The sequence below is a fragment of the Tiliqua scincoides genome, chromosome 2 (assembly GCF_035046505.1).
Source record: "Tiliqua scincoides isolate rTilSci1 chromosome 2, rTilSci1.hap2, whole genome shotgun sequence".
NCBI lineage: Eukaryota > Metazoa > Chordata > Lepidosauria > Squamata > Scincidae > Tiliqua > Tiliqua scincoides.
This window is the reverse complement of record NC_089822.1, coordinates 177,421,133-177,443,995: the sequence shown is the minus strand read 5'-3', so window position 1 is coordinate 177,443,995 and position 22,863 is coordinate 177,421,133. Positions and strand designations below refer to the sequence as shown.

General features: G+C 45.9%; 1 protein-coding gene across 1 annotated transcript in view; it reads left to right on the top strand.

Moving 5' to 3' along the window:
- The first annotated feature begins 4,716 nt into the window (after window positions 1-4,716).
- Window positions 4,717-22,863, top strand: part of AFAP1L1 (actin filament associated protein 1 like 1) — an 84,537-nt gene continuing 66,390 nt past the window's right edge. Inside the window, exon 1 of the mRNA XM_066614868.1 lies at window positions 4,717-4,900. Coding sequence (XP_066470965.1) covers window positions 4,873-4,900 — 28 coding nt within the window. The 5' untranslated portion in view covers window positions 4,717-4,872. The remainder of the gene's footprint in view (window positions 4,901-22,863) is intronic.

The following is a 22,863-nucleotide window of genomic DNA, read 5'->3' as shown; positions in this document are numbered from 1 at the left end:
ACTAGACAGAGCCAGTAGTACAAATGGCTACATTGGTTGTCATAATTGGGGGGGGTGGCTCTATTGGGAAATGCCTCTTGAAGGAAACACAAGTGTCTCTCATGGACAAGACTCTCATGGAATTGCAGACTCGGAGGAGTGTCCAATGATGTCTCCCCTAGTTTTCCCAACTTCAGCTCTTTTTCCTTTGCTCCATGTACAAAGGAATGGAACCAGGTGTCAATTAACTTGTGCAGAACAGGGAGAAGGAGTTGCGATCTGGAAGACCTTAAAAGAAAAAAAAGACAATTGCTCCTTCGTATAGGTGAAGAAGACGGACAGCGCCACTTTATCTGTGTTTTGGCAGCAAAGTAGCATGAGTCAAGCTGGTCACTAGATCCAAACCCTGAGAGCACTCTCTAGTCCATATACTTTTGTGGAGTGAAATGAGACAGCACAGGATAACCACCAGAAGAACATACAGTGTATATTGTCACATCACTCAGGTATAAGAGCAGTCCATGACATACATGGGGTCGTACATTCAGTCGCAAGTAATCAAGTGAAAAGGAATAAACTGATGTCTATGCATGTGTAAACTGACCCAAAAATGCTACCCTGGGGAAGTTGTTCCTGCAACCATGGAAAGTGTGTGATGTTTGCCAAGTAGTTGTAGTATAACCTCCATCTAATCTGCTTTATTGAAATGTAAGAAGATGCAATTTCAATACATTAAAAACAATTTGGATGGTTGCCATTGATTGTGGTGAGATGTGAATTGGAGCTTGCAGGAGGAGGTGTAGCTTAGTGAGAGAAAGTATGTGTCCCATTCAGCAGGTCCCAGGTTCAATTCCTGCCATCTCTATGAAGAGCTGGGAAAAGCTCCTAGAGAGAACCCCTACAGCCAATAAATGGAGACAGAGTAAAGCTAGGCTCTGACTCAATCTAAAGAAACTTTATATGAATTATGCATCAATCCCTGACCACATTGAGCCTGAAAGGCAATCCTGTCTTGCAAGTCTCTTCTTAAAATCATGGGAATTTCAACTCTGAGTAATCTTTGACATGTCATCAAGGAAGTGGTAGCCGTGATGGCTCCTGGAATACTGGAAAATGTCTCATTACAAGCCAATTAGGGAGGTCAGCTTCTGCTACAAGGGTAAAAGGGAAGTTGAATTACAAATGAGCATTCACCTCCCATACTATACATGTCCATTTATTCCTCCAGGGAATACATTCATATTTGGACTAGTGGAGTGCAGGATATCTGCTATAGCTTCTTCCTCCTGGATCAATACGGTGGTTTCATGCACTCAGGTAAAATCAGAAAGATTTACAAGTCCTCTCAAGGAAACCAAGCATCACTGTACTCACTGATTAATACAGAAATGGTGTATTTCTTAATTTATGCAAGAGATTTTTATGCCATTCCCCCCCCCAAAATGGGGCACCCAGCAGCTTACAATGAGCATAGAAATACCAAAAACATTACAATAATTATAAAGAATATAATAAAATAAAAGCAGTGTGTATAAGATAATATTAATAAAAACCAGTGGCATAAATAATTAGGACACATTCAAAGCTTTACTTAGCAGCAGCCAGAACAAAAAGCATAAACCAGTATCCAAAAGAGGGAACACATATTTTAATAAATTAAAAAAAAAACCATCAAAGTTATGGCAGAAAGGCCAAACAAAAAATTTTCAGTCCCTGCCAGATGGGTATCAAGGAGGGAATAGAAGATATGGGATTCCATTATTATGGCAGTGCTTCAGAGAAGCTGGTTGTCGCCAACCTGGCCTTGGTCAAGGGCAGCACATGTAGGAGAGCCCTTTCAGAAGACAGTTCACATGGAAAGAAGCAGTCCCTCATATACCCCAATCCCAAGCCATAAAAGATACAAAGCAGGTTTATTTGCCCTTATGAATGGCAGTTGTGTGCATGTGCCAGGCAGTTTGGAGTATGGAAGAGACAGAGGCCAAGAGTGAGTGAGAAAGCAGGGTGAAGGCGCAACCTGAGGGGTACAGGGTTTCATACTAGATGGCCAACCAGCAAGTTTGTTCAACTGCCTCTTCCACTTATACTCAATATGTCTTTTTCTAAAGCAAATATTAAAGGATGTCAATCATAAGTCTTCAGTGTTCTCTCATCCCAAAGAAATCAAGTCCAGGCTGATCCTGGAACTTCTCACCATTCAAGGAAGTAGGGAAAGAATGAGTGACAACATCTTGCAAGCAACAGCCTAATTTTGGAGAGTAACAGCAGAGCCTACATTTTGCATGTCTCCCTCACAGCTCTGCTATGCAGTCTCTTTGGTTGCCACAGCATTGCTCATTACAACTGGGGATCGTCCTGAATTCCTGTTGCTGCTCAGCTCCAGTCCACCTGCTCTGTGGTTCTCTCTTTCCCCACCACCCCTTAAAATATGAACTGTGTGCATGAACAAGTACAGATGCTGTGATACGTACATATATGCACCCACAAAATAATCTCCATCGTCCCACAGGTGCATTTGCTGAATTGCATGTGTAAAATTGTAAAATACTTTTATCTTGTAGCTGTGATGTGATGAAGAATGTTTTTTGCAAAGGAAATTGACCATTGAGACCAGTCTCATGCACCTGTGCATTTCACAAAAAGCCAGACTTGACCATTTGCCCTCCAGTTCTGATTCATGTGCTCAGATGCCTGGACCACCACCTCCCCTGGGAGCAGAGGATGGATGACTGACCACAAAGTAAAAAGCTTTCTACACAAAAGCTATTTTGCTGGTTTCTGACAGGCCATCAACTGAATCATGAGATACACTTCAGTGGGGCTGCACCAAGCTGAGTGGTTTATGACTCATACCCCAAAGAGATGTTTTATGTATGTCCTTCCTTTTTTAAAAATAACTGAATAAGGACTTCTGAAGTTCTTCCCTGAAGCCAACTAGTAATTCCTGAAAAAGCAAAATAGAGAGAAGGAATAACTGGGCACGCCCATTTGTCCCTGCTCTTCCACCACCCTGTTCCTGCTCCCACTCCTGAGCTTCATCAACTTGCACCTCATCCACTCTGGAGGATCAGAAGTGAAGTGGTGCAGCCAAACGAACCCCAATCCAGTTCAGAGCTGGAAGGATCAGTCAATGCAGTGTGATGGTTAGACTGTCATGCTGGAAGCAGGGAGACCAGGTTCAAGACCCCACTGAGCCATGAAGCTCATTGGGAGATCCTGAGGCAGTTGCGACTTCTTTGCCTAACCTACCTTACAGGGTGGTTGTGAGAATAAAGCACAGGGGAGATGACCTCTGTAGAGGAAGAGCAAGACAGAAATATAACTAACAGCACAATCCTATCTATGTATGTCTACTCAGAAGTACGTCCTATTGCAGTCAGTGGAACTTACTTTCAGGTAAGAGTGTATAAGATTGCAGCCTAACTAACAGCGCAATCCTATACATATTTACTCAATATTAGTCCCACTACGTTCAGTGTGTGCAGCTTACCCCCAGGTAAGTGTGTATAGTGTTTCTCAAACTGTGGGTCCAGACCCACTAGGTGGATCGCAAGCCCATTTCAGGTGGGTCCCCATTCATTTCAATATTTCATTTTTAATATATTAGACTTGATGCTCCCATGGGATGTGACTGCATTTGGGAAACTTTACAGACCTGTACATTGAACAGGCTACTCTGTATATGCTTTCAACAATGATGGTCAACGGGACTGACTCCTGGATAAGTGTGGGCAGGATTGCAGCCTAGGATTGTTAAAAAAATTTTTCCTGCTTGATGATCTCACTTCCAGTCATGACATCACTTCCCATGGGTCCTGACAGATTCTCATTCTAAAGAAGTGGGTCCCAGTGCTAAAAGTGTGAGAACCACTGGTGCATAGGATTGCAGCCTAACTAACTAACTAACTAAGGGCCCAATCCTATCCAACTTTCCAGAACCGGTTCAACCACAATGCAGCCTCAAATGTTCCTATACCTTGAGGAGGCCTCTGTGACTGACTCCCCACCACAAGAAACAGTGCATGCCCCATTGGCATGGCTGCACCCACACTGGAAAACTGGATAGGATTGGGTGCTAACTAACAGCCCAATCCTATGTATGTCTACTCAGAAGTAAGTCCCAATAGTGTCAATGGGGCTTGCTCAGGAAAGTGTGGACAGGATTGGGCTGTAACTAACTGACTCTAAACTGGACTCTAAAGCTCAAATCCTATACACAGCTACAAGGAGTAAGTCCCACTGCATTAAAGAGGACTTGTTTCTGAGTACTTATTTCAATGCATAGGATTGCTTATCAAGCGGGCAGAGGGGTCTGAAGACCAATCTGGAAACTGGGAAATATTGATTTTTTTTTAGGGAAATATAGATTTTTATTTAAAAAGTTTCATACTACAATAAATAATACAAAGGAAAGAAATCACATTTTACATTTTCAACTACAGTCACATGACATGAACTGTTTTACTAGAACACAGATACATCACCTTATAGGTGGATTCACCTCATCTAACCACTCCCAGCATTTTTTCCACCTGTCTCTACCGGTTCTCACCCTTTCCTAAGCCACGACTCTGGAAACTGGGGCTGGGGGAAGAGCGCGCCAGGCAGAGAGGGGCATCTGTTGTCATTGTGCCCGGACGGCCACACCTGATCTGGGAGGGCGGGGCGAGTGGCTCACCGAGCCGGTCCCAGAGGAGGTTCTGCCAGCTGGCAGAGAGAGGAGTGGAGGGATGCGCGCGGAGGGCGCTAAGACCCTCGCGGAGGAAGCGGCAGGGAGGGACTGCGCGAAGCCGGTTTAAAGGTTGACGTTTCCGTGGCTGGGAGCAGCCGGGCGCATCCAGCGGGCTCGACGGTGCGGAGCGGGAGACGCGGGCGCTGCGATCGCCTCCACCCATGACCGGCACCATGGACAGGCTCAGCGGTAAGTGCTGTTGGTGCCTTGCAGTGCCTGGACGAGCCAGGGCGGAGGGAGCGTCTGACCCCGTGGAGAAGTGCCGGGTAGGTGGGTGCCTGCCTGCCCACCTCGGACTGGTGCCTCGAAGCCGGAGCTCGGGGGTCTGCCCCCCTTTGGGTGGGAGGCACTTGCAGTCAGGCGCTGTTTCCTCCGTACAGCCCAATCCTGTGCATGTCTACCCAGAAGTAAATCCCATTGCAGCCAATGGGTCTTATTCCCCGGAAAGTGTGGTTGTCCACGCTTACCTGGGAGTAATCCCCATTGGCTACAATGGGATTTACTTCTGGGTAGACATGCACAGGATTGGGCTCGCGGACTGCAATCCTCTATGTGCCTACTCAGAACTAAGTCCCATTATAGTCAACGGGGCTTGCTCCCAGGTAAGTGTGAATGGGCTTGCAGCCTTCGGGCCCAATCCTAGGCATGTCTACTCAGAAGTAAGTCCGGTTGTAAGTGTGGCGTACTGCCAGGTCAGTGTGGCTAGGATGGCAGCCTCAGTCCCGGGTGCTGCCCTCGCCTTTCTTGCGCTGCCCTTCCCCACCCGCCTGTTGGCACCGGCTCCACCTGGGAAGCGGCGATGGATGCCACCCCTGAGCCAGCCCGGCCCAGCAGCGCTCGCTCCCCTTGATGCTCATCAGAGCCGTGCCACGCCCACACCGGGGGCTCGCATGCAGGGCACGTTCCCGCGTGGGGCTGCTGCTGCACCACCATTGTGCGCTTGAACGTGGGAACGCGGCAGCCACCGGGGCCGTGGGAGGGGAATGCGCTCACGCATTGTTCCTCCTTCAGTCATTGATTCGTATGAAGGCTGGCGATGGAGGTGGTCAGATGGGCTTGGAGTGGTCCGAGAAATGGCTCTCATCCCTCCACCCTGGGAGGAGAGAGTGGAGATCTGTGGGGAGCGTTTCATTTTGCGTGGGCTCGACAGAGGCGAGATCTGTACGCGCCCAGAAGGGTTGGGGAAGCTGCATTGTCTGAGTGGGGCTTTATGTAACGGGGGGGGGGGTTATTTGGGGGGAAGGAGACCAGATCCCTCCTTGGCTGCCTCCTGGCTTGATTTCGTCTTTGTTACTATGGGCTGCCCGAAGCCATCGCGTAGAAACCATCTCGGGGGAGCGCTGTGTTTACTATCCAGCGCAAAGAGGCCACGTTGAGCTGCTTGTCCGTTGGAATATGGTTGGCGTGTGCCCAATCCTGTGTAAATTCTCCGAAATCAGTGGGACAGGTTTACTACTCCCAAAGAAGCGTGCTCTGAATGGAAGCCTTTGCTCCCTCTATTATTCTACAGTGTTTAGTTGAGGGAAAACGTTGCTGCTTTATGGAGATGGAGAGAGGACACTGATGGTCCCTCTTGGGTAAAGGGACAGTATCGGGGAATGTTTGCCCCCCTCCCCCCAAGACAAACAGATTGGGATACTCTTGTACGTTGGCTTTTAAGAGGGGAGCCATGCTTCTCATCAAGTTCTAGTAGAAGTCAAAGATGAGTGGAGTTTCTTGAGAGTCTATGCGCTGTGCATGGTGGCCCTACTGGGTACTTAGAGAGCTTTAACTGTACTGATGCACTGGACCCCTATGGCACTTGTCTGCCCCACTGATAGGTGTTACAAAGGCCTTTGGGACTGAGAGTTCAAGGGTCCCTGGTGGGTGGAAACTTTGGTCAATGCCCAGCCTAGCCAACCCCTCGTGCCAGTCCTGAGCCTTCACTTAGTGCCCATGAGATCTATAGTGAGTTAAAAACATAAGAACAGCCCTGCTGGATCAGGCCATAGGCCCATCTAGTCCAGCTTCCTGAATCTCACAGCGGCCCACCAAATGCCCCAGGGAGCACACCAGTTAACAAGAGACCTCATCCTGGTGCCCTCCCTTGCAATGAGTTGATCATATGCAGGATCACCATCTCATTGATAGTGCATGGATCAAACCAGAGCCTCTCTGCTTCATTTGGACTCATTCCTCTGAGTCTTTGGGCTGATTTTCAATACCACCTCAGTGGTAGCTGCTGTAGGAATGGACTACCAGCTGCTAATGCAATGCCTAGAGACAGCTGTGTGAAAGCTGGCATGGCACTGACTTCTAGAATGCCCCTCTTGGCACAGCTTTTTAGAATGCTTACATTAGAGCGCACAGAGTCCTGTGTGAATGCTGTTGGCTTTCATATACATGCTTCTGGAGCTGACCCACAGTGCATGCAGTTGCTCTCAGGCCATTCCATGTGGCCATGGACTCTGCCCCCCCCCATTGACCCTTCTGTATTCCTACTCTGCTCACAGCATGTTTGCAGTGCACGCACACCAAGATAAGCAGAGGAACCAGGCAGGAAACAAATGTGCTTGTTTAAGTGGCAAGCTACCCTGATAAAAAGTTACAGTACTTTCAGATGGGCACCTTTTTCATTTCTTTGCAATTGCTAAAACATCGTGGCCATGGTTTCTTCCACCAAATGTATTGGTTGCTATCCAAGATGAATGAAGTGAACTGTCATTTTGTCTCAACTTCAAGAATTCAGCAGTTTGGTGACAACTGTGACTCATGCCACACATCCAAGCAATGTCATTAGTGTCTTCATTGCTTCCCCCCCCCCCTTTCTAGAGAGGCCTTTATGCAAGTCCATCTGTAACAATGTCCCCCTTTCTCTCCTCGCCCATGGTGAAATGGAACACTTATATATATTAATGGAATCTTAACGGCTCATGTCTGGAAAAGCTATGTATATCTCCTCTGTATACAGTGTACACATTCCAGGATCAGTCTAGGCAGCCTGAGCAGTCTCAATACATTTCTTGATTTGATTTGTGACTATAAATAACCCTTTAGTGCTCTTGACCACCATTGACTTCTGCTGAGAGCTGCAAACGTCTTTGAGCGGGGGACGTGCCTCTCAACAGGAGAGAGAATGCCAGTACAACCAGCAGTGTATCGACGGCAAAATAGGAAGAGAAATGGAACTCCTCTTTTCCTATTCTCCTCTATTGGCATGGGGGCATAATCTTGGGGCAGAGGAAATTAAAACAATTCTGGGATTTCATCACCACTTTACAGGCCTTGGGAAGGTCAAGAGCTCTTCTCTTTCAGCCACATAAAAAGATGGGTGATGCATTCTTAGTGGAAACCCTCTCCTTGCTCTCCCACAGTTGTAACCTGTTAATGTTAGTGGCTGGCCCATACAGACTCTCTTTGGGACCTTTAATCAGCCAGCTCTTAAGGCTTGGCAAAATAGTAGAGAGCCCCACTAAACATGCATTGCTGGGGAATGCTGACCACTTTGTTCTCCAGTTTTTTGCATATTGAAATCCACCTCTGAAACATAATGAGCCCAGTCTTCAGGTAATCATGTGTAACCTTTATTTGCAGGCAATTTACATAATCTGCACATCATTTTCATAAAATGGCAGGCACTAAAGTGCAATTAGCAGGCATGTTACACCTAGTGGCCTTATGAAATGATTTTCTTCTAGCATGGAGAACATGGAGGCAGTGCTTGGAAGAAAATCTGGCAATGTATTTATAAATCGCAAACTCTCTGAAGAACATAAAGTGATTCCATGTTGGTGGCTTCATTTGTAAATGTGACTGATGATGGTCTCCACATTGGTAATGGGAACACTTATCTAGACATCTCTGGAGGAGATGAGAGAGTATCATTTTCTGTTGCTTTTAGAGTGGTGAGGATGATGGTGAACAGCTCTGGGAACGGAAGGTATGAATGGAGCCTTGGTGCAACCATGTTGGAATTCAGTCTGCTCCCCATTTTCTCCCCTTTTTCTGCCCCAGACCTGGTGGTTCTTCTCCACGAATGCAAGAAGGAAACAGTCACTTTGGCAACCTTTTGTTTCAGGGCTGCTTTGCCTTGACCAAACAAGTTTTTGTGAGTAGCTGTCTTATTTCACTCTGTAGAAATATCTGCACGTGAAACAGCTAAGTAATTTGGGGGCCTTCTATGGCACTTCCACAGTTTACACCCTTTTAAAAATGTTTACCCAAAAAATCAATATTGGCATCTGGCCTGTTGTGGACTAGCATACAGTTCAGCTGCCCTTCCAAGTTCTTTGATTTTCTTATTTCTTCTTTGAGAGGATCATTAGCAAATGGGGAAAAGGTTCAACTGCATTCCTAACTCCAGATTGTGTCCTCTAGACCAGGGATCGGCAACCTTAAACACTCAAAGAGCCATTTGGACCCATTTTCCAGAGGAAAAAAAACCTCAGGAGCCACAAAACCCTTTTGATGGCTAAAATGAAGATAATACTGCATATATAGTTTTTTTTCTTCACCTTTATGCTCTTATAGGTCCCATTTTTATAATGTAGCCCCCTCTTGTAGCTTTTAGTTAGTTTTGTCATACATTCTTGTCCTGTGTTTTCAGACATCTGGTCCTCTATGGTGTTTTGCCTGATTCCAAGGCCATTCTCTGCCTGGAGAATTAGGCCCACTTTAAGCAAATTAGCTCCCCTTCTTTCCCCCAACAAATGACCCTGGTTCTGCCCTGCAGTCCTGCTGGACCCCACCTCCAGTGTAGCTCACCTGTTCAACCTGCAGAGGTCCTCTCTCTTGGCAGCAGCCTCCCACCACTACAGCAGACCCTGGGTCCTCAGCAGGTCTTGGGCACAGCAGCCACACACCAAACTCCAGTGTCTCCAGCAGTCCATTAGTACAAAGTCAGTCAGAGCATCTAGGGCAGAGTCCAAAGTCAATAAGCCAAGTCATAGTCCAAGATCAGATTCCAAAGTAAGTCAGTCAAATCAGTCAGAGTGTCAAAGTCAATAAGCCCAGTCAGTCTCCTCTCCAACCTGCACTCCTTCTACAACCCACACCCCCTTCCTCAGGTGCTCCTTATGTCCCTGAGGGCCCTATTGCCTTCAAGTGGCTGCAGCTGTGCAGCACACTCTGTTGGATGCCCAGGCCTTACCCTTAAAGGGGCCACTGCTGACAGCACAGCTAGCTCCTCACCAGATCTTCCAGGATTCCAATACATATGGCTGTTATGACATCTGCTTATCTTACATGGATACTAAAGAACTCCCCCCACCTTCCAGAGGCACCCTGCTGGAAGGAAAAAAGGACACAGACTCCAGAGGTGGGGAAGAGAAGAAGGGGGGGGCAGCCACAGGCCAGCTTCTGCCCTGCCTGCCTGCCCGCCCTCCCTCACTCAGGTTGCAATCCTCTCCACACTATCCTGGGAGTAAGCCCCATTGACTACAATGGGACTTCTGAGCAGACAAGTTGGTTTGAGCTCTCAGGCTGCAGTCCTCTCCACACTTTCCTGGGAGGAAGCCCCACTGACTACTTGTGAGTAGACCTGCATAGGAGGGGCTGAGGCTGCAGCCCTCCACACCTTCCTGGGAGTAGCCCAGGGACTACATCGGGGCTTACTCTGGAACAGACCTGGAACAGACGGGCTCTCACTCACCCGTCCTTGCACTTGGCCTTGAGCAGGCTTCAAGGCTGCCATCCCAGGCGCCCTTTCCTGGGAGTAAGCTTCATCCTCTGTAATGGGGCTTACAACTGAGTAGACACACATAGGAGCAGGCTCCACAGCTGCAATCCCAGGCACCCTTTCCTGGGAGCAAGCTTCATCCACTGTAATGGGGCTTACTACTGAGTAGACACACAGGATCTCTCCTTGCACTGAGTGGGGACCTGCTCAGGGAAAGTCCGGCTGCAAGGGCTTGCAATGGCTGAGGAGGAAGGCGGCTCAGGATTGGCTGGTGGTCAGCTAGTGAAGGGCCCTGAGCCATTCCAACAGAAAAAGCCAGGAGCCTGCTGGATGCTGATTGGCTGAGCCTGCTGGAGAGTTGGGGAAGGGAAAAACAGGGAGCTTAAGCCTGCAGAGCTGGCAAAATTGAAAAGGGAAACCAATGCAGGGCAGGTGGGGATGAAGGGAGAGGAGGGCAGTGAGCTCAGGGGGTGGAGGGAAGCAGCCTGCACTCCCAGCACAGGTGCCTCCTGTTACCCCCTTTGCCACTTTCACCTGGAGGAGCCGCAGCAGACAGCTGAAAGAGCCACATGCGGCTCTAGAAACGCAGGCTGCCGACCCCTGCTCTAGACTGAACAAGATGGAACACGTGGGGCTTCCCTACACTTGTAGTATTCCCTTTGGCTAAACACGACCTCAAATTCCCAACTAATGGTTGATGCAGATCGAGAAACATGGTTGAATTGTATTGCATGAGTCCAAACAATGCATCTTGGCTACATGTTTCCATGTGGCCCATGTAGGTTGCTTTAGGGCACAGGGTTGTGGATTGCAGATGACTAGCCTATGATGCAGAGTCCAGTCATTCCTTTTACCATGCAATTCCATCCTCTCTGACTGCTGTGCAATGATTTCAAGAAACCAAAAAGATTCCTAGATCTACACAGGTTATTATTCAAAACTCAAAGCAAATGTTTGGTTCGAAGTTGCATGGTGGTTTGTTTTTTTGCCATTCCCTTTAATCTGAGACTGTCTTCCCCATAAAAAGTTGTAAGTCTTACTACCTGTGTGTACCCTTCTGGTTAGTTATATATCATGGAAGTGAGTCAGCCAGTCTGTAAGGGAATGAGCTAAGCCAAGCCTTGAAACATAAAACAGAATTTGCATTTAGAAGTCATGCATTAACCCATTTTTGCTTGGTCCACAGGTGTACACATTTGGTCTCTGTTGCATATATGCAACATTGGGCAGAAATGTCTTAAGTAAGATACACTCTGGACTTTCTCAAACATCTCTTATTAATCAAAAGATTTCACTTTCCCCTCACATTAGTGAGGCACTTCTGGCAACTTAGAATAAAAACAAACTGTATTAAATACAGAACTAATACTAAGCAGCCTGCATTCCTACACAGCTTCCCTGGGAGTAAGCCCTATTGAGCACAGTGGGACTTACTTCTGAGTAGACATGCGTAGGCTCATGCTGTACAGCAGTAGATATAATAGTGAGGGCACCCCAACAAAGCTATAGACTGGGTGTCAAATGTGTTTTACACAGCAGGCCATATTTAGCATCCATGGCGCCTGTTGAGGGCTGGCAGTGACATCCTTTAGCACAGTGATTTTCAACCTTTTTCATCTCAGGACACACTGACAAGGCACTAAAATGGTCAAGGCACACCACCAGGTTTTTGACAATTGACAAGGCTCACCATGCTGCCAGTAGGGGCTCACATCTCCCATTGGCCCTATTAATAAATGACCTTCCACCAAATTCCTGTGGCACACCTGTGGACCACTCACGGCACACCAGTGTGCCATGGCACAGTGGTTGAAAATGGCCGATTTAACAGGTGATTACCAGAAATAAGCACTCTGTTCTCAGGTAGGTACTCATTAGCTGCAAATAACAAAAGAGAAAATATGCAAATCTTGATCATATTATCAGGATATGGCCCAATTACCACATGGGACACCCTTTCAGCAGTGCCACAATGCTGAGCAGGGTTCCTTCTAATTTTTTCTCTGCAATGTGGAACAGTTAATGACCTGACCAGGACATAACCACAGTCATCTTAAAACAGGTAATGGATAATCCAGTTTAACTATAATGACCACACCATCCACATCCTCTGATTCTCCCTGGAACTGCACTCATCCTCTAATCCTGCCTTCCTCAGTCCCCACACCCTAACCCTAAGAAGCTTAGAAGCAGTACTTCTGTCTATCTGCTTAGAAGCAGTACTTCTATCTATCAGACGTCTATCATAGAACAGTACTTCTCTCAGTGGTCTGCTCTCATGTCTGGCTACCAAGCGTCACTTCTATCAACAATCTGAACATCTTGCCTTGGTGTAGCAGCCATGAGAAAGATTAGATAACAAAGACAAAAGTTAGCCAGCAACTTCTTTCAGCTCCTATTACAACTGTGAGAAGTCACTTAGCTCATCTGAAGCTTAATTATCACACGTCCAATTATCATGGGGGGGGGGGGGAGAAATAAGGAGCTTTTGCTATCAGGCCCTTGGGCCTAATGTTTGATGTCCCTGCTATGGACAGCAATAAACCAAAGTTTAACCAGAACAGAAAGGTATTTAACCAGCACCAAAAACTGACCCGACCTTATCTGCTTGGGAGGGAGTTTCACAACAAAGAAGATCTTTTCCTGTATTACCACCAGTCATACCACATCTGTAGAACAAGGACTACTCTTAAGGGACAAGTCAGTGTGTGTGTGTTCCTTCAGATATTCTGGCCTCAAACTATTAAGGGTCTTAAAAATTAAAACCAGCACCTTAATTTGTATCAATAACATAGCTTGGACCCAGGGCCATGGCTCTCATTTGGCCAACTAGGCAGTTGCTTAAAGCACAGAGACCTCAGAGGGGCACAGTTTTGTACTGATTTAAAAAAAACAAAAAAAAAATGTAAAAATTATATGTTTTATTTTAAGGTAAATAACACTATATAATTATAAAAGTTTATGGAAAAAAATTGGGGTGGAGGTTGCAACTAGCCTCCCCTAGGGTGCAAAGCCACCTTAAGATTGGAAGGCACCACTTCCTCTCTCAAAGAAGTATTACTAACCTTCCACACCTACTTAGACAGCCTCCCTGGGCAGATCACACACCAACCAAGATGGCAAGGGCTCAGTGGGCACCTGAATGGTCTTGGACTTCTAAGAATCCTGTCCATATTCTTTTTTTTGAAAAGAATCTATAACAGCATCAGCAGGCACGGAGGATAAATGAAATGGCTCTGTTCATGTAGACCTTGACTATGTGTCACTGGACATACAGGTTGAATATCCCTTATCCAGACTGCTTGGGGCGGGAAGGTATCTGGATTTTGGATTTGTCTGAATTTTGGAATAACTGCATAAGTATAATGAGAAAAGCTTCCTCCTGCTCTTTTCCATGTTAACCCATATGGGTATCTGCTGGTCTCTTGGATATTTTTCCAACAATGTCTATACAGGTATACCCCACAGGGGTAGAGAACAGAACGTACAGCATGTGTCTACATCGTATATGGGAATGAGCACAAGACCTTCTAGTGTTCACTCTACAGAAAGTTTTTTTTTTTCCTTTCTTTTTTTTAAAGCCTTGGTCAAAAATATCTGAATTTTGGAATAGTCTGGATTTCGGATGTCCAGATAAGGGGTAATCTACCTGTATACAGAACACAATTCGCCAGTGCCAGATGGTTTGTGCCTGCAGGTAAAACAGATGAGCGCAGGGAGATCTTGACCTTGTGATGATTAGATATCTTGATAATTTCACTTTTCCTAAAAACCAGGGGGTGGAGTTGTCTGAATTTTGATTGAAGCACTGATCCTGGAGGAAATATGTCCTCCCCCCCCCAGCAATTTTCCCAACAAACCTCACTTCAGCTGCCATTAGTCCTGCAGCAGAAAACTAATGTTTGTATGAAACAGAAAACTAATGATCTCTATAGAGAAAGGCGTGTCCCTTAATTAGCTGTTTGTGCTCTCTCGTTCTGCTGGTGTTAGCTGTTTCTGCAGTGTGTGGCCCTGTCTTGCCACTGAAGGAGGGTGACATTGGAGTGGGTGGGTGGAATCCTGAATCATTATTGATCAGCTGCCCAATATCCGCTGTGGGAATTCCACCCTCTCTTAAAATGCAGCCAAGGTTTAAGGGTGTATTGTGAAAGAGGGAGGGGATGGGATAGAATCACCCCCAGCTGTTAGCTGAGAGCAGCAAAGACTGGGCTCTCCCTCACATTGCTGCAATTCCTTCCTCTGGAAGCTAAGCCACTGCTATGGGAGAAGAATTGGTGCAGTGGACTCCCTTTACAAGGCATTACCAAGCAGCGAAGGGAATTGTGGCTGTATCTGCCCTGCCCAGTGTGGTTTTGAAGGTTTTATTGAGGTGCTGACATGGGCACTGTGGAAGAGGGTGACCTTTAAATGGGAACTCAAGTTGTCAAAGTGTCTGCTTTGTTGCAACTTTGTGTCTCTTTAGATGGGCACAGCACTAAGAGGAGACCCTTGCTTTCTTGATGTTCTTCTAGCAGTGAGATGACATGGCAGTCAAAATTTAGCAAGCTGTTGCTGTGTCACTTCTGCCTCTGTAACCACTCTAATGCAATGCCTATGCTGGCAAACTTTTGTGGGTCTTTAGCTGCACCTCTGTTGTGAAACTGCAATATAGGCCAATTGTTGTCTCTGCTCCTGTATTCTTCCAATGATTTGCGAACTCTTGAACAAGTCTGCAGTGTGAGGTATGCAAGGTGTGACCTACAGTTATTTTAGGCTACACTGTGTCTCTATGGTAGTGAAAAATGCTGCTGTGTTATTGCCTCTTTTGAATGGGAGCAAATGAAATGTGGATGTAAGAACAGGTACTGACTAGGATTCAAAGTCAAGATACACACAGGCAGGATAGAATCTTTGGGCAGCTGGATCATTACTTGCTGATATGGCTGAGGCAGTTTCCTTTTCCAAAAAATACAAGCCACAGTTTAAACTTCTGGTGGCTTGTCTCTTCAACTGTGGAAACTGAGTGATAACAGGAAATGAAGTTCCTTCTGTTTTCATACTCAGTCCATAATTGGAAAGTTCACTTTTCTCTTATGCTGCTGTACAACACAGCAGGAAAAAAATGTTTGATTTCCATAGCTCATGTAATCTGGAAACCACAGTTTCCAGAGTGAACACATGCTCTGATGTATTGAACTGTTGTCCAGCTGTAATGAGCAATGACGGCAGAAGTTCTTGGTCCCTTCTTGCTGATGCAGATGAAACATGGTTTAAATGAGTATCTATAATAGTCCCTTTGGGCAAGCAAAAGTGTATATTGAATGGAACTTGTACAAAACCCAAAGGAACTAATGCTGAATGACAATGTGCCAATAGTATCTACATTTCTGTAGCCAACAGCCCAGAAGTGGTTTGTCCTTCACCTTAATGACTCAGGGCCTGATTCTATGAATGTTTGCATGTGCACTCATTGCTCAAATGATTGGGGCAGAAGGAACCTGAGGCTAATTCAAACTTTATCTTTGGCCTGGAATATAGTCTATTAAAGAGAGTATTATCATTATTTTTAAACCACACAATCCTAAGTGTGTTTATTCAGAAGTACATCCCATTGAGTTCAGTGGGGCTCACTTCCAAGGAAGCGCATACAAGAGTATAGCCTTAGGGAGAAGGGCGGGATACAAATAAAGTTTATTTATTATTCCTGTAGTCTAGTTTTCTCTGTTGGAGACAAAACAACTGAGAAATTGTCCTGATTGTACCTTGTTCAGGTGTTGCTACAGGTATGTGCTGCTTAAAAATAGGGTGCTATTCTACAAATCCCATCATTGGGTGTATCAGTCATTGCCCCAATAACTGCTAATGACTGTCAGACCACACCCCAGAATGCCTTGCTGCAGCCCTTTCACACCACGGAATGCCTTGCAGGACTGGGAGAAATAGGAAGCTATCTGCTGGAAGTGTTATGGAAAGCGTGTGAAGTGCTGGTTAGCTAGCTCATGGAGGGAAGGAAGCTAGCCCAGTGAGTTTGGCAGGATCGCTATCATATACACAGTTGGTTGCTTACTGGAATGTTGCTCTGTGGCACCTACTGGTATTATAGTTGGGTCTATTCCACCTTGTCCACCTGCCTACTTATCCACTATGATGGGGCTGCAGCTGCAGTCCATTGCTTCCAGGATACTGGGTTTCCAACTTGGGGGGGGAGGAAATCTGATGATCTTACTGACAAATCTGTATGTGAGTTTCCATTGCTTCTTATTGAAGGTTATATAGCATTCTTTCCAGTGAAGGAAGGCCATGCGGAGAGGAAGATGCATCACAAAGTGTGACTTTGCAATGAGCAGAAATGGAAAGGCTGGCTGGAAAAAAAAATACTCTTGTCCTGTTCTTGGCCAAGCTGGGGAATATCTACTGAAGCGCACTTTATGGACTCTGCTACCCCTTTCCCCACATACCACCACCATGTGATGATACAGTGGAAAGTCTCCAGTTGCTACCCAGCTGTCACAGCCATGCAGACTTCTGTGCTGCATGCATCTCCCACAGATCATATTGCACATGAGAGAGCAATGCCAGGCAATAACCATAGTGCAACCTTATCCAGTTTCTAAATTGTTATGACAAGAGGCCATGTAGGACTGGTCATCTCTATGGAATAAACTGGAGCTGGTTGTATGCAAAGAAGAAGCTGGCTTTGGATTCCTGTTAATTGAATCTGTCATTCCAGGAACTGTGGTATTGTAGTAACGCTAAATAAACTCAACATAATAATTTTTTATAAATATTTTGTGCAATGGGGATTTATTTTGTGGAGAGCAGGAGCAAAATCAAATGCATTTGTGTTTAATTAGGACCAGTGGAAAGAGTGATCCTAATAGTTAGCAGCCAGATGCTCCTTAAAAGGTTACAGATGAACGGCCAGGTTTTGAACAGAAGTCCACACACTTTGGCTTGATAGCCAGACTGTTGCCCCTCCTCTGCTAGTGTCTGCACAGGATACGAGAGGGGGCTGGAGCTTGGACTCCTTTCTTCCAGATGTCTCCATTTTGTGCCTTTGGAGGCCTTCTGAGCCAGACCCCTCCTTCTGCCTCAGCATCAGGCTCTGGGGAGAGGTGGGGTCAGTTCTCTGACTTTGCATTGCCCTGCAAAGTTTCTGAGTACCTCTGAAGGTTGTATCTGGATGAGGTCACAGATAGGGAGGGAGTAGGTTCTTCAGAGATTGTGGAAAGCACATTTTGTGCACCTGTGGCTTGCAATTGTTTCTTTTACCTCCCTCACAACTCTTTTGGGGGCATTAGGCAGTAAAGCAGTACATATGCAAGATGTATACTGTCTGCTTGTACAGAGAAGTGCTGTACATCTCCCATCTACTCCCCACTCATAACTCGAGATTGTCTGGAGAGACCCTAGGCAAGTAGCTCCACCAACTGAAGTGTGGCAGATGGTTTGCCCAATCACCCTTCATGGTAGCCCCCTCCCTAGACCTGGCCAGCTCACTTCCTGTTGTTGGGCAGATGGTGAAAGCTTTTATCCCCTAGTTTGCTGTCTTCCACTGCTTTAAATGTGACTATGGGATTTATGGTTGATGACATTGCCGTGTTTTTGTTGTATTTCTGTTGTATGATGTACAGTAAATTTTTGTGTGGCGTTTTAACATATTGAATCTGTCACTGAATTATAAATTGCTTCCAGGACCATGATTTAGTTTAACACCAGGACCCAAATCAGAAATAAAACTTCCATCTTCAGATGTTGGGGGCAGTGGTGTATCTTACTTGATGCCAATGAAAGCTGGATTTAGGGGACAAGCCATATGTTATGAGATGTGCATAATATGACCTGGTGTGTTTAATTGTTTTTTAACAATATAGCTGGAGAGGCACAAAATGGGTGAAACCAAATGGTGGGAGTAAGGGGGATTCAGCACTTTGCCCAACAATCTGATTTGGATTGCAGCCCTCTCATGCACTATTTTAATTAGGGGAAAAAGCACCCATGGCTTGAACAGGGATGTAGTAAGGATTGGAATGACAATACTAAAGCCCCCCTATGCTCCCTTATGTGGTTTCATCCAATTTAAGTGTCTCTGGGAGCTGTTGCTAAGAAGGGAAGAAGCAACGCTGGTCCACATCTTGCAATTCTTGGCCCTTCATCACAGCCATCCATATTTTAAACCGGTCTGTTTGTATCAGGGTTGGAAGCTTTCATTTCATTTATTGTTGTTTAAATGAAAGCTGAGGCAGGATTTCAAATTCTGGGTCCAAAAATAAATTATGCAGCCTTTTTGCACTGTGATGAAATTCACACAGCCCTGGATGTGAATACTTGCCCCACCACCATTGATTTGGCTGCCCACTTTTAAATCAGATCTGTTTCTACTACCTCATCTTTTTCTTCTGCTCAGTCTTCAGCCACTGTTGCACAAAGTATTCTGCTCTCTGCAACAGCTGAAAGCCTCCCTGTACTTCCTGGGCTTTGTCTCTAAAACCTTACTGTAAGATTTCCTTTGCATGTACTTCCCCCTCCCCAGTAACAGGCACTTTTCCCAGTATAGTGTAATTCACTAACTCGGGCTGCTGCCCATATTGAAGCTACTGATCTTGTCTTTCGCTTCAGAGAGAGTGCCTGTTGGCCTCCCGCGTCGAATACAGCCCCAAAGCATGGAGTTTGGAAATACCAAAGACCCGTAGGATATGCCCATTAGAACTTGGCAAACCAGCCTAATTAGTTGAAGGCCAGGCAAATCCAAGCTCACCTTTGGGGTTTCACCAACCCTTTGTGATATTTAAGACACCAGAACATGGCAAGAAATGTCAGGGGAAAAAATAGTCTGAGCTAAAGTAATCCTAATGAGTCGGGTGGAGCTCTTGCTTTTGATGCACTGAGGAAACGTCAGCCAGAGCAGGATTTCCTGGTATTACATACAGGTTCTTACAGTTCCTGTAGTCGAAAGATGTTTCACTGGAGGATCCCTGTCTTGGGAGCTATGAAAGGCTTTCTAACACTTGCTACTTCCAAAACAAGTCCACATTCTATAGGCCTTGACTGTAGGTGCTCTGCTGCATTTCCCAGGATCGGCCCACACTGTGTGTGCACAGACATTGCTTCTTATTCCCTGTAGACCATATGTGCCCTCCTCTCTGAAAGGGGCAGTAAGTGAGTAATGCTGGAGCACCACTGGAAGAATCCTTCAACTCCAGAATGCTGCCCTCTTCCCCCCCCCCCCTCGCACAGGTTATTGCCTGGATTATCATGAATGTGGGAGTGAAGGATTGTATACTTAGTAAGTATGGGGAGAGATTGATTGGTGCATTGCCTGGTGAGCATATGATTTGACTAGAATTTAGGCTCCTGACTTCATGTTGTCTTTGGATGGAGTAGAACTTCTTAGTATCTCAGCCAGGATTCTGCAGACTACCTGTAGATTGATCTAGAGTATGTTTCTAAGACCCCAAGTAGGTCCAGCTCTGCTGTGGACTCTTCTGAAGAGCTTCTAAGAAATCACAGGCCGATTGACCAGTCTCTCTGGACACAAATATTGTGCATTCAAGTTTGCCTCGGCTGCTGCTTCACTAGGATGGGGACACGGGCCTTGAAGTCTCTTTCATAGACGGCTGCATCTTGATCGGAACATGTCATTCCTGTTTTGTTTGTCTGTCCATATAAATGTCTCTCCTGTTTGTTGGCTGCAGTTTCCCGGAGGCCCTTTGAAGCTCCTTCTTGTCTGTGGGTTTTATTCATAAGCTATTTACACTGTCCCGTTTCCCAAAACCAACGCCAGTTCGGGAAAGAGAGAGCGGCCCCGAGCAGGAAATGGTGTTCCCTTAGGCTTGGGGAAGTTTTAATTGGGGGAACTTGAAAACAACACCAAGGAGGGGAAGGCATTTCCCCCCACGAGGGGTCTGTCCCTGTGCACTCACTTCCCTTTCAGCTCAGCCACTCAGCTACTCCGGACTTTATTCTCCAATCTCCCATGAGCCCTTTATCCTTGTGTCGATCTCATTTCTGTTGGCAAGGGATGGCTCCAGGGTCATGCAAACCTGCTGCTTTCTTCAATCCACAATGATTGTTTTGAAGAGTCCCATACCAGAGTTTTGCTTTAAAAAGCAAGTTTATTCTAGGTTGTGAGTAATATTAACAGACTGTCCTTTGGTCTAATGTGTTTTTATACATTACTCAGCAGGTCTGGCTGTTTCTCTAAAAGGGCATGTTGGCCCTCTTCCTCCAAGCCTCTTGTTTCTCTCTTCATTATGCAAAATGTCACAGCACGCACTGGAAAAGACCAGCTCGAATATACACAGAGATTTATAGTCAGATTACACTGGTGTCTGTTCCACTGACATCAAACATACTCTGCTGGTGTGACTGGTTAACCTGCTGCCTTCAAACCAGCTGCAGCTCTCATGCCACAGCCATTCACAACAGGCAGGAACAAAATATATCCTATTAGAATTGGAAATTCTTGATTTCAAAAATATGATCTAGGCACGTCAAGGGGGAAGAGCCCAGGACGGACAAGAAAGTGTAGCAGTGTCTTTCTCTTAGCTTGCGTGGCTAGAGCTGCCAAGGCAAGCTATGCCTGCAGTTGGATTCTAGCACAGGGTGAAGACGCTGCATAGGGGAGTGAATGCAATAGCCATTCCCTTAGCTTCTGCTGCTATACAACCACACCAGTTTCCTCTCACATCTTCTCTCTTCTTCTGGTCTCAGCTGAGCAAAGATTGAGGGAGACAGGTATGGAAGAGCCACACAACATGCATGCTACGATCCTGAGTGCAATAGTGTACTCTGGGAGTTGGCTCAGTGACCTGGCAATGTGGGAGAATACACAGTTCAGCCTCACTAGATGGAAATGTTGCTGATGTTCACTAAAAAAGTGAACTTTACTGAAAAGCATTCTGGCAAAAGTTCAAATGTCTGGCTTGTATACAAACCCATCTGGCAACTAGTATAGTGGCAAAAACCTAGTACGTAATAATTCTGATGTATGGATGTTTTTCTAGTCAGCTAACTGTTGGCAGAAGAGAAAGTGTGGAATAAATCTTCATGCCTCAGGTCACATGCATGGGGGAGGACCTCTTAGGAGATGCTCACAATATGCTCACCTGACCCTTGTGATCTACCCAACACCTGTACCATGTTGTTTTCTGGGAATGACCCTGGGTTGGTGCAAGCCACTCAAGGGCAGGAGTGATATGTGTTTGAAGTTCTCTTCCATGAAACCCTTCCAGTCCCAAGAAAGACAACCTCTAAAGCTACAGATGAGCATGATCCTTAAATTGCAGGATTGAGACTTGTGGGTAGCACTACAGAGGGGATGAATCCCCTACTGCTTCATAGAACTACTGATTTAGCACTCTTGCATGGCACAGTCCCTTGCAATCATACTTCAGCATAGGTAAACTGTGGCCCAGAATAGTCTTGTGCCAAATTCATTCCTATCTGCTGTTCAGGAAGACAAGGGGATGGAATGAGCTTGGAATGAGCTTTCTGAGATCAAGTTTACTGCATGAATGCAGCCAGTCTTGTGAATATATCTTTTGGTCTGCTTGGTGATCTGCTGGGGAAGAGGAAGGAATGCCAGACATGCCAGATTCCTAGATTAGCTGGTGACAAGACACTGTGTAGTAAATTCCTTGTCTCCTCTGCCACAGTGCTACTGCATAATGGAGCAGTGTGGGGTGGGGGAGAGGAAAAGTATATGCATGTACTTCTAAAACCAACTTGCCTTCTGCAGGGGTTAATGCATTCCTTGCTACCCCAGAAATTGTGCTTCCCACTCCTAATTTTGGGAGCACTGAGGCATGTGAACAGGGAGCCACCATGCACCTCTATGTTGTCCTGTTTTCAGGCTGCTACAGCAAATTCAATAACCTACCATTCTGTCTTGTCCATGCCTTGACTTGTTCCATACTGGAGTAGAAATAATCATGGCCCCTTCTCAGCAGCTATGTAAATATATTTTGAATTGACTGACAATGAAATGTTTTGTGTGGGTGGGTGGGTGGGTGGTGAGAAGGGGACATTGGTTACCATCTTTCTCCCCCCACAAAAAATTTCAGAAATTTTTTCTCCCACAAAAAATTTCAGAAACAAAAATGGCCAACAAAATAGTTACCCACCTTTAAATCCTGTAGCAGGTTTGTGGGGCAATAAGCAGGACACTCTTAAGTGAATGGATTCAAATCAGATGTGTACTGTAGAACACTCATTTTGTGTCAGCAGTGGTGCTGCTTTGTACAAAGAAGTTACCTTGTTCCATCCTGAAGGGCTTGCACTTCTAGAGTAAAGGTAGGGAAGCTGATTAAGGAGTGTCAATGTTTTAGTAAGAAAGGCAAATCTTTTAGAAAATGATGGTCCAGAGAGGGTGCTGTGGCTTTGAGGAAAGGGTAGAAGATGGTTTGATGGGGGGTAGATGTTAGGGTGTAGAATGGAAGGTAGATGACAAGCAGGGAAAGACAAAGCTATTGGGCTCTTCTGTGACACTGGAACCTCAAGAAGCACATTGAGATTT